Here is a 20,413-nt window from a genome sequence, read left to right on the forward strand (position 1 = left end):
TCGGATAGCCCAAAGCAATCACACGATCATCGAAATATTCATTCAGGAAATTAAAGACGTCGGCCGTGCGATGTGGCCGGGCACCATCTTGCATAAACCACGAGGTGTTCGCAGTGTCGTCTAAGGCAGTTTGTACCGCCACAAATTCACGAAGAATGTCCAGATAGCGTGATGCAGTAATCGTTTCGGACCTGAAAAATGGGCCAATGATTCCTTTGGAAGAAATGGCGGCCCAGACCAGTACTTTTTGAGGATGCAGGGACGATGGGACTGCAACATGGGGCTTTTCGGTTCCCCATATGCGCCAGTTCTGTTTATTGACGAAGCCGTCCAGGTAAAAATAAGCTTCGTCAGTAAACCAAATGCTGCCCACATGCATATCGCCGTCATCAATCCTGTGCACTATATCGTGCAGCAATGGTAGCGGCGCTGAGGGGTTGCCGCGTTTGAATTTTGTATGGATAGAGGTGTAAACTCTGGCGCATGAGACGATACGTGGACGTTGGCGTCATTTGGACCGCAGCTGCAATACGGCGAACGGAAACCCGAGGCCGCTGTTGGATCACCTGCTGCACTAGCTGCGCGTTGCCCTCTGTGGTTGCCGTACACGGTCGCCCTACCTTTCCAGCACGTTCATCCGTCACGTTCCCAGTCCGTTGAAATTTTTCAAACAGATCCTTTATTGTATCGCTTTTCGGTCCTTTGGTTACATTAAACCTCCGTTGAAAACTTCGTCTTGTTGCAACAACACTGTGTTCTAGGCGGTGCAATTCCAACACCAGAAAAATCCTCTGTTCTAAGGAATAAACCATGTTGTCTACAGCACACTTGCACGTTGTGAACAGCACTCGCTTACAGCAGAAAGACGACGTACAGAATGGCGCACCCACAGACTGCGTTGTCTTCTATATCTTTCACATCACTTGCAGCGCCATCTGTTGTTGAAAATTGTAACTACTGTAATTTCGAAAGGTTGTCCGCCTGAAAATGTACTGTTGTCCCAAGCATATTGCAACAAACGGTGTATTTCTATCGCTGCTCGTTTAGTTTTTATTGCCGTTTCAAATATACCGGTCATTTTTGAAACACCCTGTATTTCCGTGTTATGGTGTGTGTGGCAGTCGGTCGGTTGCGGCGGAGCAGCGAGGAAGTCTCTGCGGCATGTGATGAGGCCAGGGTTGCTGGCGGCGTGCACGCGCGGTCGGATTGGTGTGGCACTAGCTGCGAGAACTGCGAAGTTCGTCGCCCACCGCACCTGCATACTGGAGTTGAGTAATCGGTGAAGCTGTCATGAAAGCTCAACCGTTGTGACATCTTTCGTTAATTGCTGGTTGTTGCATCCTGGGCTGTGCCCGCAAGGAGCAACGTGATGGTGTGCTGGAGTCGGTAAAATTTTGCAGCCGTCTCCCTGTATGGTGTTTAACCTTTGAAATGATTATAATTTATTAGCAAAGTGCACCAAAGGTACCTTCTACCTTGTGGCCGTTAACGTTCCGGTTACCTGCCCTGGTCGTTAGCGTAGTTTTGCGGCAGAGTGTTTTCCTCGCCGTGCTGATTCTGTCCGGCACGGAGTGTAATTCGACAGCTTGGTGTGGTTCTCCTTTTCTCTTCGAGTGTTTATTCTGCCTTGACTGTGTTTATACGCCAATTATTAAGACATAATCCTGCTGCTTCGCTGGTACCTTTGGTTGTTGTGCTGTTGGTCGGGTGGAAGGGAATTGATTATGCGATTGGTTGGTGCGTCAGCCGTCCATAGGTCGTGCTGCAACCCGATTGTTTAGTGTTACGCTTGGCTGCCTGTCTCACCTAAACTGTGGTTAGAGTTTCCTCCCCAGGCCGACCCTTGGAACACTTCTGAGCACCACTGTTTGTTGTTTGTGTTTGTCATTTTATTTGGTCGCAGGTATTGTGCCAAGCCTTCAGTCGTGTATAAATGTTGTCTGTTTTATGTTTAGTATATGGCCTTCAGCCGAATTAAACAACTTTAAGATTAGGCCTTCAGCCGTGTTTCAGTTACAGTTCTTGTTGCTCTATATTTAGGCCTTCAGTCGCGTTTGTTTCAGACTCTGTGGCTTTAATATGTAAATCCTTGTCTGTAAGGCTTCTCTTTAATTATTTTGAATTCTTGAAACGGTCTTCAGCCATGTTCTGTAAATGTTTATCTTAAGGTTGTCTTTAATTCAAAAATGGCTCTGAGCACTATGGGACTTAACTACTGTGGTCATCAGTCCCCTAGAACTTAGAACTAGTTAAACCTAACTAACCTAAGGACATCACACACATCCATGCCCGAGGCAGGATTCGAACCTGCGACCGTAGCAATCGCGCGGTTCCGGACTGCGCGCCTAGAACCGCTAGACCTTGTCTTTAATTATTCTTGAGTAATTGCTTGGACCTTCAGCTGACAAGATACTTCTAGTTTTCTTAAGATGTTTTTCTGTTGTACCGTGTAAAGGCTTATCTTTAAAGCCTCTTTTCTATTATGTAAAGAAAATGTTCTTAATTGGCTTTTCAGCCGAAGAATTAACTTGACTTTTCCTTAATATGGCCTTTAGCTGGAATTTGTAAATGCTTGGCTTTAAAGCCTTTCCTTAGCTGATCTTAAATATTATTTCGGCCTTTAGCCGAGAAGATATTGTAATTTTGCTTAAGTAAGACCTTCAGCCATTATTCTCAATCCTGATGTTTCAAAAACAATCGTTTAAACTTATTCTGGAGAAGTTACTTGGGCCCTCAGCCGTGAATTGATCTTTGTTGTTGTAAAGAGAAAACTGTGCGTTGGTTTAAGGAATAAATTTGTGTGTGTTCTTTTATAACTAACAGTAATTGACCTTGGCCCCTTTCCACAACCTGATCCGCTCTGTCCTGCGAAATCAGATTTCACTGCCCATCATAGGAAATACTGTTGTGTATGAGTTGAAACGTTCAGACGAACTATGACGTGTAGTAGTCTGCCGGTGATTTGTGAAGGGAGTGGAATGAGAGCTTTCGTACCCACAGTTTTGCATTTCGTAAGATGAGACAGGGTTCAGCCTGTCAACGTACGTGAACTCACAGTACTTGCGCCATTATTCGTCACAAAAATCCATTTCAGCAATCTGAAGAACTGTTTCATAACCTCAACATTCGTGTTTGGTGCGCGGTTTCTAGTGTCCGCATCGTAATACGATTTTTTGACCAAGCTGTTAAAGCTGACCAGAATGCGCAGAAACTGTTTAATCCGACTGTAGATCAACTGGATGAACGATTGGATGAATATTTTCAGCAACCGGTAGCAACAGCACACTGCGCCTTGAGAAGCTTGTCACGCGTACATGATGGTTCGATGACGAGGGGTCAATCAGCAGATGCAGTGCAATCTCCTGGCCATCTCGATCACCTCATCTCTCTCCCTGCGATTCTCAACCGTGTTACAAAATGAATGGTCAGGAGTACTCAAATAATCCTCACAGACTGGAAAAGGTGCAGCAGATCGCTGAAAACGTTGCTGCTGCGGCCCCTGAGGCAGAGCTGCTACTTGGAGACCATTTTCTGCCAGTCGTGGACTTCGTATTCACAAACAAGGATGCAATTTTTGTGGATGACAATGCGTCAAGTCACCGGGCCACTACTGTTCGTCATTGTTTCGAAGAACCTTTTGGACCATTCCAACAGGTGATTTTGGCCCCCAAGATCATCCGACATGAATGCCATCGAACGTTTGTGGTACAGAAGCGAGAGGTCAGTTCGTGCAAAAAATCGGGCACAAGGCGTCACTTTCGCAATTACGGACGGCTACAGGGGCAACACGGCTCAGTATTTCTGCAGGGGACTTCCAACGACTTGTTGAGTCCATGTTACGTAGAGTTGCTGAAGTACGCCGGGCTAAAGGAGGCCCGACGTGACATTAGGAGGTATCCCACGAGTTTTGTCACGTGACTGTATATCCCACAAGTAACTGAGGACTACCGGTGTAAGTACTGGCCTGAAATGAAGATACTGGCACATCCGACGAAGTCTTGGAGGGATAAATAAATGGAAATGTCGTGAGGATAGGGCCTCCCGCCGCGTAGACCGTTCGCCTGGCGCCAGTTTTTCGAGTTGACGCCACTTCGGCGACTTGCACGTCGATGGGGATGAAATGATGATGATTAGGACAACACAACACCCAGTCCCTGAGGGGAGAAAATCTCCGACCCAGTCCGGAATCCAACCCGGGCCGTTAGGTATGACATTCCGTCGCGCTGACCATTCAGCTACCAGGGACGGACGGAGGGATAAATCAGACCTGTCAAAAGACCGATGACGCCAAATTTGTGTCGCTGTGATCACGGAGGACTATCCGTTAGTAACTTTATACACATAGATAAGTACGTCTTTCTCCACTGAACACGCAGTCATCTTTCCGTAAGTTCCAGTCGTCAAGATGTTTCTACCCCCCATCCCCATCATCAGCAACAATGGCATGTTTTATCTTGCTTCCGATTCTAACAATGCTGAGTTTTTCTAAATTACAGGCCTAGACTTTCGATTTTTGACGACAGCGCCAAAACAGTCGCACGTATAATTGCCGTAATTTTGCTCTGTGTGGCGGAAGGCAGTGGGCGCTTTCTCTTAGTGCAGTACGAGATGCTTGGTGAGGCTCGCTCCCTTTGAAGTCAGCCATCACTTACTGGCCATCTAGCCCGTAGCGTGGCTCCTCAGAAGCTGCCGACTGAGATGCAAATTACGGTAAAGTCGCTGCGTCTCCGCCACTGTGTGTCCTGCGCCTCCCTTTCATCTCGTGCCTCAGTTTGCGAACTTCGAGGGTTATTAGGATAACTCAGTTTTCGTATACAAACTAAAAGCCTTTTCTACTGATCTGAAAACGAAATTGAGCGTGACGAGTACGCTGTTGTGCTAAATGAGATGGCACTGCACTAGACAAATATGTGGTGAACTCTACTGAGAAACTTTGAGAAATTGTTTGGAAGTTTGCTGAGTGGTTTCAGATGCGGAACACGTTATCTTCAATGGCTCATTGCCGAACAATAAGATGTAGAAATTCTACACAAGTGAAGCCTCTGGGCCCTTGACAGACGGATTTTAGTATGATGCCGCCTAGTAATATCGGCCTTCGCAGAAGAAGCGCTCGTAAAAGACGTTTGTATTTTAGGAAACAACAATTTTAAATAGAAAAAATACTTTCTGAAATTGTCTTAAAAAGTCAAGATTCCGAACCAATACATTTAACGAATATTACAGACCGCACTGCCGTGCGCTTTTCCACGGCCAATACCACACGAAAAAAATAATTTCACTCTCTCTGATAGTGCTTGAAATCGCATTCGTTCTATACGTTTCATACATTCAAGTTGTAAGTAGGCTGTTCAGGTTTTTATGTTGGTAACGCCATGTAGCGCTCTGTATGAAAATCACTGGCTGTGCTATGTGCAGTCTGTGGCTGGTTTGCATTGTTGGTATTTGCTATTGTAGTGTTGGGAAGTTGGCTGTTAACAGCACGTAGCATTGCGCAGTTGGAGGTGAGCCGCCAGCAGTGGTGGATGTGGGGAGAGAGATGGCCGAGTTTTGAGAGCAGATGATCTGGACCTGTGTCCATCAGAGACAGTAAATTTGTAAGACTGGATGCCATGAATTGCTATAGATATTATGACTTTTGAACACTATTAAGGTAAATGCATTGTTTGTTCTCTATCAAAATCTTTCATTTGCTAACTATGCCTATCAGTAGTTAGTGCCTTCAGTAGGCAGAATCTTTTATTTAGCTGGCAGTAGTGGCGCACGCTGTATTGCAGTAGTTTGAGTAACGAAGATTTTTGTGAGGTAAGTGATTCATGAAAGGTATAGGTTATTGTTAGTCAGGGCCATTCTTTTGTAGGGATTTTAGAAAGTCAGATTGCATTGCGCTAAAAATATTGTGTGTCGGTTTAAGCACAGTCATTCATAAATTTTTCTAATGGGACGTTTCATAAAGTTGACACGACACAGTAATTCGTCAGAGAAAGACCGTTTCAGTCGTCCGCAGGTAACATAAGATCAACTGGAGAGGGAAGAGACATTCACGAACAACGACGCAAAATAATTTGCAGTCGTCTTCTGGTCTTCCAATTTGATACAATAGAAAAACAAGAATGCATGAAAACTGAACGTTATTCAGGTGCAAAGCGCGCTCACACACACACACACACACACACACACACACACACACACTCTCTCTCTCTCTCTCTCTCTCTCTCTCTCTCTCTCTATCTCTTTCTCTCTTCACAATTTGCCAAGAGGTCGTGCTGTTTTAGAGTTTTCTGATACTTTTCATCAGGCTCACCGAAGCTCAGCCATATCAAATAAGCTCGCCATTCTGAAATGTTGCCCGTTTTTGATCACTATTCTCAACTACATCGCTTTTGAAACAGTCAATCTGACGGGAAAAATTTAAATGTCACACCATTTCCTATCACTTTAGCAGTGACGAACGTTCACTGCACGTATCGAGCAAGTCAACGACTCTCCTCTGTACAAACAAAAACAAGTAAATTTCCAGGTACACCAGGATTCCTATTTTTTAATGTCTGGGACACACTGGCCCGGAATTGAAATAGAAACACTTCCAATCCTTCAGTTCTGACCAAGATTTTCGCAAGGTCTGTCTTGGTTGAAAGACGAAAAACTTCAACTAACGCACTAAACAAAAACAGCAACAACACATGACTAAATAAAAAAATATTTGAAAATGGAAAGGTTTAGACCGATGTGTGTGATGAATTATCTGAAAACGACAAGGAGCAGCTAGTTACAGCCGAATATTAATTTGTTGTCACGCGTTTCAAATGTATGGTCTCGATCAAGAGTGTTATTCAGATGTACGATATGCCGGAGTCGAGAAAGGAGAAATGCAGTTTTCTGGCCTAACAAAAATTCGATTACGTGCACGAACTGGAAAAGAAACCACCCTATTATTTTATGTTCCACGATGTGATCACAATACTGTTCCATCCATAACTTTTTAAGAGTATTTTAATTAAAACGCTTATATTGGCTTGTTGCAAATGTGGTTAATAATTAAGCTCAAAGACAAGTGAATCATTCATCACTTATGGTTGCAGAAGTACGCAACTTGATTTTTCGCTTTTGTGTGAGATTTTTGATGAATGGGTAGGGCGTGCTTCAGCAAGATCTCCAGCCCCGCGTAAATGACCACCACGAAGTCTAGACCTTACTGCGCCAGACAATTAATTTTGACGAATAATCTAGACCCATGTCGCTCATCATCGTTACAAGACTAATAAATAATTGCGCAAAAGGGTCGAGGAAGCCTTTGAGGCACTGCTTCTGAGATGCTCTACAAGATGTCAGGCAGGACTTGAAGAAGAACAGATTTCAGCGTAAAGCCCTATGGTGCACACAGACTCGTTAAATACATAGTATTTGTATGTAGGTACTCCAGTATAAAATACACTGTTTTATGCTAGGGATAGGAAGAATTACTGTAAACACGTTGTTACGCCAACAGGCGACTCTCACTGGCGGATGAAACGTAAAGAAAAAGAAAGAAACCGTTTAAAATCGAATTACGGGTACAATATGTTTCATAAATTTATGTCGTCACAATATTCAGTATTCGTAAGATTAAGGTATGACTGCTGTCTGCAGTCATTATTTACAGCGCCGATATCCTTTTTAACCTAATATTGCAGATAGAAAATTACTCTGAACTGTAGCAATGTGATAATATTAACAATTTCTTCGTTATTTTCTTCTTGGCAGCTCGTATTTGCGAGCAAAGTTAAATCGTTCCTTTGTTGTGTCCACACTAGGTCATGAAGTGGTGACTAACTGAACTTGATCTGTTCCACAAAATTTTGCTAGTCACAGTTCATTCCACTTCTTAACAGCTCTACAATGCAGATTTCTGAGTTCAACTTGACCAGACTTCATGTTTTGTGCTTATCAAAAATAATCTTCATACAATCGGCCTTAAGATTAATCCATTGATTTTATCGTACACAGCTGACACGAAATCAGCTGATGAGATTGCAGACGTTGAGAAACGCTGGCGCCGAACTGGGTTTTGTTTCGACTCCGAGTTGACGTAGTGCGTGCTCCACCAAGCGGAGAGCAGATACCAGAGGGTGTAATAGATGGGCGCAGAGAAAGAAGACGCTATCCCTCCACCTGGACCAGTAGCCACGGGCACGACACTCACCGGAGGGCAGCAGCGACGTGGGCGGCTGGGGGCGGCGCCTGGCCGGTGCGTTGGCGCGGGGGGCGGGCTGCGGCTGGTGCAGCCCGGGGGCGGAGACGGCGCGTTTGGGGGGCGGACCCGCCGACACGGAGGTGGACGCGGGCCGGCTGACGAAGCCCGGGGGGCGGTAGCGCGCAGACTTGACGTGTCCTCCGCCCCCGCCGCCGGCCGCCTGCAGCAGGTGGTGCACGCTGTGCGCCTTGTGCATGCCGGCCAGCGAGGGCGGCAGCCGCGGCAGGGAGTTGGACGTGGCCGGCGCCGGCCCCGCCCCCGGGGGCGCCAGGCTGCGGGGCAGCGTCGTCGAGCGCGCGCGCTCCTCGCCGCCCTCGTCGGCGCCGACGTCGTCGTCGTCGTCATCGTCTTCGTCGTCGGCCGACGTATTGTCCGAGCGGCCCGCGTCCGGAACGCTGCTGCGGCGGCGCCATCCCACCTGCGCATTCCAAAACATTCCCACCTTCAATTATAATATTCAACGTAGTTTTGCTGTTGCGCTTGAGAAAAAGCAAGACACAACCCCACCATTTGTCCACCTAGAAAAAGCGTCAGACAACCTAAAATCGTGCAGTATATTTGAAATCCTCTGAGGGGTACAGTATGTAATGCAACACTTTTTTTCTGAAAGCAGGTTAGTTTTATTCAGGATTCCTATACACCATGTTTTTCCCACTATTTTTTCTACAAAGCCCCATTTCCAACATAATCTCCGTTCAATGCACCCGCCTTACCCCACCTTACTGGGAGGTCCTCTATGCCCGCACTGTACCACTCTACTGATCGACGTCGGAGCCTTCGTCTTGCTGCTTCAATCACCTCCGCATCTTCCACGTACTGCTTCCGTGGAGAGCATCCTTCACTGGGCCAAACAGTTGGGAATAAGAAGGTTAGAGATCCGGGCTGTAGGGTGGATGAGGAAGAACAGTCCAATGAAGTTTTGTGAGCTCCTCTCGGTGCGCAGACTTCTGTGAGGCCTTGCGCTATCCCGGAGATGGAGAAGTTCGTCTGCAATGAGAGTGTCCGCACGTTCCAACATTGCAGGAGTCACAGCTGTGTGCGGCCGGCCGGCACGTGGGGGATCAGACAGGTTTGCGCGACCTTGTTGAGATGATGACATACCCCTCGCCCAACGACTCAACGTGCTTTTGTTCACTTCTACGACTCCGTAGACATTCTGAAAGCGCCTATGAATGTGTGCGATGCTCTGGTTTTTCTGCCAAACCAAACTCAATGCCAACTCCGTGCTTGGAACGTACCTTCGAAACAAATGCAACTTTGAAGGTTACGTATTGCACCACTACTTATCGGAACTTCACGAAACTGTAGGGGTTGAAGCGGGAATATTCACGATGTCCCACAACAAATTCTTATTTTTTCCACCGAAATTGGCCGAGAGAAGAAACATCTTTCAATACTTATCCAACGTCCTCCGTAACTGTAAGCTATAGGGAATGATAGGTAATATGTAACACGCATAAGAACCCAGAGAGAGTAAAAGCCACGTAAGAAGAGCTCGTATTACGAAAGGCGTAAGACAGACAGAGAATTTATGTGCCCTACTGTCAGACCTGTACAGCAAAGAAGTAGTTATGTAAAGGGTGATCAAAAAGTCGGTATACATTTGAAAATTTAATAAACCACAGAATAATGTAGATAGAGGTAAAAATTGACACACATGCTTGGAATGACATGGGGTTTTATTAGAACAAAAAAAAACAAAAAAACACCCCATATTGCTAGATGCGTGAAAGATCTCTTGCGCGCGTCGTTTGGTGACGATCGTGTGCTCAGCCGCCACTTTCGTCATGCTTGGCGTCCCAGGTCCCCAGACCTCAGTCCGTGCGATTACTGGCTTTGGGGTTACCTGAAGTCGCAAGTGTATCGTGATCGACCGACATCTCTAGGGATGCTGAAAGACGACATCCGACGCCAATGCCTCACCATAACTGCGGACATGCTTTACAGTGCTCTTCACAACATTATTCCTCGACTACAGCTATTGTTGAGGAATGATGGTGGACATATTGAGCATTTCCTGTAAAGAACATCATCTTTGCTTTGTCTTACTTTGTTATGCTAATTATTGTTATTCCGATCAGATGAAGCGCCATCTGTCGTACATTTTTTGAACGTTTGTATTTTTTTGGTTCTAATAAAACCCCATGTCATTCCAAGCATGTGTGTCAATTTGTACCTCTCTATCTACATTATTCCGTGATTTATTCAGTTTTCATATTTATACTGACTTTTTGATCACGCGGTACATAAAATCAAGTTTCACTAGTGGAATTAAAATTCGCTGAAGACGTTGTTATTCCCAGTGAAAAGTGGGGAACAATTACATGTTCTGCTGAATGGAATGAAAACCATGGCCGGCCGAAGTGGCCGTGCAGTTAAAGGCGCTGCAGTCTGGAACCGCAAGACCGCTACGGTCGCAGGTTCGAATCCTGCCTCGGGCATGGATGTTTGTGATGTCCTTAGGTTAGTTAGGTTTAACTAGTTCTAAGTTCTAGGGGACTAATGACCTCAGCAGTTGAGTCCCATAGTGCTCAGAGCAATTTGAACCATTTTTTGAAAACCATGTCGAGCTCTGAATGTGGACTGAGAGTAGACCATAGAAATACGAAAGAAATGAGGAATAATTCAGATAGTAGTAACCTTAACATCGAGGTCAGGGACCAAGTTGCAGACGAAGCCAAGGAGTTCTGCTACCTCGGAAACAAAATAAGTCATGTCGGACGAAGCATGGGAGGCTTCAAGAAGCAAACTAGCAGGTGCAAAAAGGGTACCTCGCTAAAAGAAATCCACAAACATTAAACATAAGCCTTACTACTTTTAAGCTGGTACGTGAAGTGAATCATGGACTGTGGGAAAACGGGAAAACAGATAATTAAAGTTTATGTACTAGGTCTATAACTTTGCTTCCACCGTTTTTTTTTCGAAGTTCGGGGCTTTATTGTGAAAAACTTACAAAAAAATTATGATTCATAATATTGCCCATCGCTGGCCACTACATTCTCCCATCTTTCGGATAGCATACGAATCCCGTGGCGAAAGAACTGGGCGTATTTTGTGGGTATCCATGAATCGATTCAATTTTGCACTTGTTCATATGATCGGAAGTGCTGGTCAGCCAGACTATATGCCACTGATCGAAAAAGGTGGTAGTCAGAGAGAGCAACGTATGGAGAATACGACGAGAGAGGTAGGACTTATCATTTCAACGTTTCCATGTGTATTTTGATGGGTTTTGTGACATGAGGTCGAGCACTGACTTGCTGCAAAATTACCTATACGTGTCCATCGCTGTATTGTGTTTAGTGCTGGGCTCGAACGCATCAAGTGCTTTCGATAATGATGTCCTGTGACTGTCTTCGTCTGTTTCAGTAGCTAAGAAAACGTTCTATCTTCCACTGCCATGCCAGTCTTCGACATCAAAATCACCGTTCTTAAGGCATTGGAAACATTCTCTGTACGTTCTTCCACCAATAGTTCCCTCACCATTGGTCTTACCCAACATTTTAAGAGCCACAGCCGCAGATTTCTTCATGTTAAAGAAGAAAATTAAAACTTCCCGCAAATGGAGAGGAATGGGTAGGTAAGTTGACGTACTTAATCGAGAATAACCTTATGATGCAGTCACAAATCGACTAATATTTTATGGCATTATATTCACAGACGCCTAAGCGTACTGTATTACACCTGTGACCACCCACCTGAATCTCACTTGCCGCTACTGCCGTCTATTGCAAAACGGCGGAAGCAAAGTTGTAGACCTAATACTAATTTAGAAGGATGCTGAAAATTGTGTGAACTGATAATGTAGAAGGTTCTCTCCACGGGATCGGGAATGAAGAATATGTGGAAAACACCGACAAGAGCAATGGAATGCTTTGACAGGACATGTGTTAAGCTATCAGGGAATAACTTCCATGGCACCGTAGGGAGCTGCAGAGGGCGAACATGGTAGAGGAAGACATAGATTGGAATACTGCCAACAAATAACTGAAAACGCCAACGGGCTTGCCGCAGTGATAACACTGGTTCCCGTCAGAGCACCGAAGTTAAGCGCGGTCAGGCTTGGCTAATACTTGGATGGGTTACCGTCAGGGTCTGCCGAGCGCTGTCTGCAAGTGGGGTGCACTCAGCCCTTGTGAGGCCAATTGAGCAGCTGTTTGACTGAGAAATAGCGTCTCCGCTCGAGAAAGCAGGCAACAGCAGGGAGAATGGTGTGCTGACACATTCTCCTCCATATCCGCATCTAGTGACGCCTATCGGTTGAGGATAACATGGCGGCCGGTTGGTACCATAGAGCCTTTCGAGGCCTTTTCGGACTGAATACCATAATAACTGAGGACGTTGCGTGTAAGTGCTACTATGAAATGAAGAGGTTGATACGGGAGAGTCAGATAACTGGTGACATTACCACTCGTCTACTCTCCACACAACCGCAAAGAAACACTCAATCTACGATTTGAATGTTGCAATAGTCTGTACGAAGTGGGGATCCAAAGACCGAAGACCAGATAGTAAAAATGGATATTTCGCAGACAATGATGCCTCAGTTGCCTGCCTGAGCTGTGTTGTAACTGGAGCGACTTCGTGTTTCTTATTGGCGTGCGGGTTAGCGACAGTGCACAATGGACGGGCGAGAGTTCTACTGGCTGCCGTAAAACATAATAACTACCACAATAAGGTACGAAATTCCGCTATTTCTGGAAGAGTTATTGCTTTTAGAGGGGACACTTTCCTGGGAAGAAAGAATTTTTAAGGTAAAAAAAAGTGTGACAGCCAACAGGAACGGCGGTCAGAAAAATTCGGTTCCATTGGCGAGACTCAGTACCTTAGCTAGTCAGCCAGAAGTAACGTCGAAATACTTTTTCTGTAGACAGTGCTGCGCAGCTTCATTGTATATAGAATGTATATTTCGTTCTGAACCGGCTTTTTGCTTGTAGTATTTTACTTTTAGCGGGAAAACGGTACGTTTCCGGACACGAGTTCCCACGCTAAACTTAACTGTCTTGCCCCCACTACAAGTCCTCAACATCAGTAAAGAGAATTTAAGATACGCTCTTTATTTCCACCAGTCACCATATGCAAAACATCGACGGTTCATAATAAGACTAAGCGTACAGTTTGGCTAAAGTCGTTTATGTAACAGATCCTTCTATAAAATAAAATAAAAAAATTATTTGACGGCAAGGAACCTTTCTTAAACTCGATGTGACTTTGAGGTGGTCTCTTCACCAAAACTGGTGGTCTGTGAATACATATTCATTATAACAGCTTTTGACAGCTCCGCGGTTTCGTTCATTCAAACCAAGAAAACATAAAGCGCGAATGTCGGAGAACGCCAAGAGAGACAAGAGATTCGATGAACTCTTACTTGTGGGACAGTTTGCTGCTATTACTGATACGAGAAAGTTTAACGTTTGCAAAAAAATGGTTCAAATGACTCTGAGCACTATGGGACTTAACATCTGAGGTCATCAGTCCCCTAGAACTTAGAACTAATTAAACCTAACAAAAAGGACATCACACACATCCATGCCCGAGGCAGGATTCGAACCTGCGACTGTAGCGGTCGCTCGGCTCCAGACTGTAGCGCCTAGAACCGCACGGCCACTCCGGCCGGCTGTGTTTATGATTACTGAAGCAGATTATCGTACGTGTCCGAAATTACTACCCACTAGAAAACATGATGCAATTTGGACTTCGGTGCAGACAGAAGAATTTTTCAGACCTCGAAGCCACGAGAAATAACACGTAAACCTTCTCCAAAGACCAAGATCTTACCTTTTAGAGGCAAATATCCAGCCAGAACGAGAGAAACTCTACATAACAGATGTACTGTGCAAGGGTCTAACACCCAGTACATCGGCTGTTACGTATTTTACGACATTACTATTGATGTCGATCACAAAATGAGTAAATATCAGATATGAGTGGAACAAGCAAAAAGATTAGCTGGAACAATGCGGAAAGAAATGACAGTAAAATTTCATAAAGTAATGGCTGCGCCTGTTTTACAGTACAACTCACAGACATTGGTGGCGAATGCTAAACATCTTAGTAAGAAATAGGATCAGGAATGAAATTCCCGACGTACATGAAAGACAGCACGAGACCCGACAGAGTTAAAAGTGATAAAGTACGGAAAGTACGGAGAGAACCGAATATTTATAAAACAGAACATAGAATAAAGAGAGACTGCACTTGCACCTGAGGAGATTAGAAGAAGGAAGGCTACCAATAAGAACAACAGAAGCCTTATCTTATAGACCGAGTGGCAAGACATTAGAAGACCATAGAAACGTTGGCTACAATTTCTTGCATGACCGGAGCAGGCGGATCACCTAACCCTTAGGGGGGGGGGGGGAGGGGGGAAACATGATCAGATTGCGGTCACTGAGCTATTCAATTAGTAGTTCGTCTGTTTTCGGTCCACACTATACTTTTGGCCACACTATTCCTACAGCCATGACGAGCGTTTGTCTCTGACACCGGCCGGAGTGGCCAAGCGGTTCTAGCCGCTACAGTCCGGAACCGCGCGACCGCTACGGTCGCAGGTTCGAATCCTGCCTCGGGCATGGATGTGTGTGATGTCCTTAGGTTAGTTAGGTTTAAGTAGTTCTAAGTTCTAGGGGACTGATGGCCACAGCAGTTGAGTCCCATAGTGCTCAGAGCCATTTGAATCTTTTTTTCTTTTTTGCCTCTGACGCAGAAAACTCACTGTCTACGTAAACAAAGGAACCATCAGCGCATTTCCCTTAACCGATTTAAACTACGGAGTACCTAAAAATGGATTATCTGGAGTGTGGCGGGATATGGCAAAGTTAAATTGGTGTGAAACAGTCAGTAACTTTCACGCTATAGGTAAATCGGTGAAATAGCAAAGATTAATAAAACGCTGTCTGGTTTTCAGCTGCGTCAAGTGAATAAAATTATACGACCTTTCGCCCAAGCACTCCTTGGCCACTGTCAAGAGCTATGACTGCCAACAGACTGCAGGTATGCTCCTTATAGACACTAGCTGCCCGCTGTGACGTCACTGGTGCTCGCGGCATCGACACGTAAGGACATGCGTTGACTTGGTTTTCGATGTACCCGCTTCAGCCCCACAATCGCCACCGTCTCTATTTCGGGTGTTACGGGTGATTTTTATTACAATGGCTTCTTCAATTACACTATCCCGGAAACCGTTAGTACGATCCAGGACGGGTGTTCGGTCCGATTTTGTCCGGTGTCCGTTTTCTAAAGCATGCCCAGCTAAAGCAGATTCCTCGGGGTGGCGTAGGCGATAAAACCTGTCATGCTCCTTCCTGCGTTGTTCCACAGTGCGCACTGCTTGTCCGACGAAAGACTGATCACACTCGCAAGATGTTGTAGACCCCAAGTGTTCTGAGACGTGCTGCGTCTTTAACTGGTCTCAGTAATTGACGGATTACTATCGGAGGCCTTAAGATCCATTTGATCTTCTGTAGTTTCAACAGGCGTCTTATCTTGCCCGATACGGAGTGACAGAACGGCAAAAACGCAACTTTCTACTCATTCTCCTTAACAATGGTGAAGGAGTGCTTGGCCGAAGAACTTTTTTCAATGTTACTAGCGCGAGCAGTAAACATGAAGGTTTCACGTACTATTTGCATCGAGGCCATAAGAGACCAGAATTTTGGAGGATTCGCTCCCGACAGTCAATTGATGGTAGCCGTTTTTTAGGCTTGCGTCTTGCTGCTAGTCACAGTATTCCACTTATAATCGAAAGGGAAGCCAACGGAATTAAAGAAAAAAGAAAGGCAGATCATAATGCTGCGTGAGTAATCCAAGAGAGACAGAGAGGGAGGGAGGGAGCGATGATACTACGAAAGAACGAACACCTGGAATTCCTTGTTGCAGCCGCCACTCGTAGTTAAAAATACTTTCCATTTCATTTTTGTTCCGTCGTACGCCACGCAGTCTATATACCTGTTACAGACCCTGGCCTTGGCTGAAGAGTATAGGATGCGTGTACACAATGTTACGCGGTGCACAAACGGGCTAGAATTCGCGGCGCCATTGTCTGAGTAATCACGGCCGGTATCTAAAGCTAAAATAAAAAAATGAAAGCGGACATTGTTTGTGAGCACGTGCTGATCTTTAACATGTGCATAACCGCTGTATTAACGAGTGTTGCAGCGAACGGCCGGGAACGGGCAGAAATTACTTTCACGCAAACACCGCTGCGTATTAAGAGACAATCGTTAACAATTGCGACAGCTGTGTGGAAATTTCGCTTTATGACCTCCGAGCTTTTCACTGCGTGGTAGTACGAATCGGAGAGGAGTTTCAACTGAAATTAAAGTTAACAATTGCCACTGTACAGTGCCATGGTGTATAAATAAAAAGGGTGGGGAAAACTGAACTGTCTCTGGAACTATTTATAACATTCACCGACCCTTGTTAATGAACCCGAGAACGGCCCATCACAAGAAATGCTGCAAACCGTGATGATGTCGCGCAGGCTGTCACCTGCCTATGCATGCGCATCTCCCGCATGTTCTCCCCTAGTGGATCACTGACTCGTGACATTTGAGTGAGACGCACAGACGTGTTTAGAGTACAGCTGAATGCGACACAAAATGGTGTTCACCATAAAACAGCGCTTGTCGAGTCTTACGCTATCCACAATTTGTGGAAAATGTGTGCGGGACTGTTTACACAGGAGTTTAAGACGGAAGTGCTTAGGCCAAACCTCCAGCAAAGTCTGCAGCGCGAAAGGGACTCTGTAGCTCACAGAAACCACATCTATTCGAAAAAGAGTTCGAACACGAAAAAAGATTACTTCAGTGAATGAAAGCCTGGAATAAAATCAGGCAAAATTCAACGCCGTTTATCTGTCCAAGTGGAAATTAAAAGATCGTCGTGTCGAAACATCATCAAAAAATTGGTCCAGGTCTCAGTAGGACCCGCGCACTGGGGGTTCCGTACAGACTTAATTATGTACCTGAGTATGAATGGCAGGAAACCAGTCGATATATGATGAAATGTAATTAACGACGACCCTATGCGAGCGCGAAATTCGTTCTAATTAGCTATTACGTCCTCATTTAACTAGGCTCAAATCTCATAACCCACTGCCTCCCTTAACCAGAAACACAGTATTGTCCAGTACCTTAAGGTTTGGTGTGTGTGTGTGTGTGTGTGTGTGTGTGTGTGTGTGTGTGTGTGTGTGTGTGTGTGTGTGTTAAAGTAGGTGTTCCAGTGTCGTCCTTACATTTGGAGCCAATACTGCACTCGTCTGTCCAATGAGTTACGGATTCTGCAAATACTCTGGGATTATCTCATAAGGCTTGACAAGACCAGTTAGGTGCTCCAGATCTTCATCCATATCAACAAGGGTGCTGTACATGTCACTTTCCAGATGACTCCAAACAGCAAGCCGGCCGGTGTGGCCGAGCGGTTCTAGGCACTTCAGTCTGGAAACGCGCGACCGCTACGGTCGCAGGTTCGAATCCTGCCTCGGGCATGGATGTATGTGATGTCGTTATGTTCGTTAGGTTTAAGTAGTTCTAAGTTCTAGGGGACTGATTACCTTAGAAGTTAAGTCCCATAGTGCTCAGAGCCATTTGAACCATTTTCGTTTTTATGGTCTGATGACTTTACGAGACGGCAAACTACGCCATATGCAAACTATCTAAGAGGGCTACTCATCATGCCTCATAAATCGAGAACATATAGCACTTTTTTACGGAACACCAGGTATCACTTCGTCTCGTCAATTACTATTGTTACTTACTACTGTGATTTTTCTGACCTGAAAGCGGGAATGCAGTAGCACGACTGCGACGGGAACGTTCAACCTAATCTTATTTTCTCCTTCGACTGCGACGATACTCCACAGGCACGCAGTTTTATTAGACGCCTCTTGTGAGGAACGGTGTCAAAAGCCTACTGTTAATCTATAAATACGGAATCAACTTCAGATGTACTGTCCAAAGCACTCACTTCTTCGAGTGAGTAAAGGAGCAGTTGTCTTTCACAAGAACGATACTTTCTGAACACGCACAGGTTGTGTGTTAATAGATACTTTTTCTAGGACGTATTTCATAATACTGAATCACAGTGTATGTGGCAAAATCCTAGATATGCGTATTACTGGATGTAAGGACAAAACACTACGCAGAAGCTGTTAAGTCCCTCTTGTACGTCATATCTTACAAGCTTATCGTAGGCTATGATTTCATATAAGTTTCTTCAAAATTTTGTGACCGAGCGAGGTGTTCTAGTAGGGGACATACTGGACACGCATCCGAGAAGAGGGGAATTCAGATACCTGTACCGTCATCCAGAATATTGTTTTCCTGTTTTCCAACTAAATCGCTTGAGTGGATGGCTCGATGGTTCCTACAAGGTGTCAGTGGAGTGATGATAGCATTCGAAGCATAAGTTAGTAGGCTACTGACGGCGTGACAAACGTCATCGTAGACACATTGAAGATCTCGTACCAGAAAATCTCGTTCTAAATTGAGGCGTTATGTTGGATACATGTAGAAAAAAGTAACAGGAGAGTGTATTGCTTAGCTTCGCCAGTGGTACAGGCAGTGCGAAAAAGAACATTGAAAAAGAACATTGTGGAGTCAATGACGGGAATTAAGAACTGTTAAACTGGAGCAAAATTGTAGCTTCACCAGTGAGATTTTGATGAATAATAATAGTTACTAGAGCTGCAAATATGTGTCTTAATTTGAAAAGATTTTCATTTGTTACCATTAAAAGCAGTCCAAATAATATCTGAACCTGTTTTACAGGTTGCTTTGTAGAACACGGGCTAGTTCGACTTCCGTGTAACGAATAGTTCATATGCGCCTTTAATTACTGCTCTTTATATCAGAGCTTCATTAGTGATCATAGTATTAAATCCTTAGAGCCTTTCACTTAATTACATTTCGTAGGAGGTGAAATTTGCTAAGTTAGCAAATCGAGGTTGACTATGTTTCGTAAAGCGGACTGGGAAAACTGATAAATGCCAGTGGAGGTTATTGACTTTTCGTATTAGCTCACTTCGGTGTGATACGTTTAACAATGGGTACCAGAAAACAGATGAGAAAGTCAGTAGACAACGCTAGGAGAAAGTTTGCAATCTCCGGGAGACCAAGTGGGAACCTATGTACACACTGCAACAGCAAGGCGGAAGAGAAGAAAACAGCCAATAGTGGGCGAACAGTCACCTGGTGATTGTGCAACACTCACTTCATAATTGAGTGAGGATCAGAGTGAAGCTGTGGTCTACCAGTGCTGCGTTCTGTCTAAGGGAAAAAGTATTGTACAAAGTGAAGAAGATGTGGTAATTTTATTAAATGTAAACGTCGTGTGACTAGGGCCTCACATTGGTTAGACCGTTCGCCGGGTGCAAATCTTTCGATTTGACGCCACTTCGGCGACTTGCGCGTCGATGAGGATGAAATGATGATGATTAGGATAACACAACACCTAGTCCCCGAGCGGAGAAAATCTCTGGGAATCGAACACGGGTCCTTAGGATTGACATTCTGTCGCGCTGACCACTCAGCTACCGGGTGCGGACGGTAATTATATTGAAATTAACCTCTTAGGTTCCTAGCACAAATCATTTGCTTCATGACTGACCTCGGACAACTATTATAAGCCCTAATAATGGATCGTTTCTGCTGAAACATAATTTGTTTGCAGAGGCCAGAATACCATTTGTGATATGAAGGTACCAACGAGCAGATGAAAGATGAAGGGATGTGGGACCGGGATATCTGTGGACAGATGCAAGAGACTCGCACGCGGTTGTTGCCTAGTAGACAACGGGGAGGAGGGGGGGAGGAGGGAGGGGAGGAGAGGAGAGGGAAATAGAGCCAAACTGAAAAGTAGGCGAGGCTGACGATTCGGGTGAGATGTACTGCTGAATTGTGTTTGAATTGAAGAGGAAGAAATTTTTATTTATTTATTATTGCTTCCTATCTGGACACAGACCACTTGAAACCTAATGCAGATCATATTTTCATGTATGTGCAAAATGCTGTAAACAGCTGTGATTAAACATTCACTACCCGATTAGTAACAAAAATTGTTAAAATTAAATGGAAAATAAAAAAGTAAAACACGCGAAACCCTTAAATCGTGGTACTAAATTTTGTTGACCATCTACAATACCCATGGCTTACTAGGGGTTCCTGATCTTAACCATTGGGGCAG

General features: G+C 44.9%; 1 protein-coding gene across 1 annotated transcript in view; it reads right to left on the reverse strand.

Annotated features, from left to right (window-relative positions):
- The window catches only part of LOC124784399, a 513,236-nt gene that overhangs the window by 372,544 nt on the left and 120,279 nt on the right, over positions 1 to 20,413 (reverse strand). The window contains exon 4 of the mRNA XM_047254096.1: positions 8,180 to 8,648. Within this exon, the coding sequence (XP_047110052.1) occupies positions 8,180 to 8,648 (469 nt within the window). The remainder of the gene's footprint in view (positions 1 to 8,179; positions 8,649 to 20,413) is intronic.

This window comes from Schistocerca piceifrons, chromosome 1 (assembly GCF_021461385.2).
Source record: "Schistocerca piceifrons isolate TAMUIC-IGC-003096 chromosome 1, iqSchPice1.1, whole genome shotgun sequence".
Lineage (NCBI taxonomy): Eukaryota > Metazoa > Arthropoda > Insecta > Orthoptera > Acrididae > Schistocerca > Schistocerca piceifrons.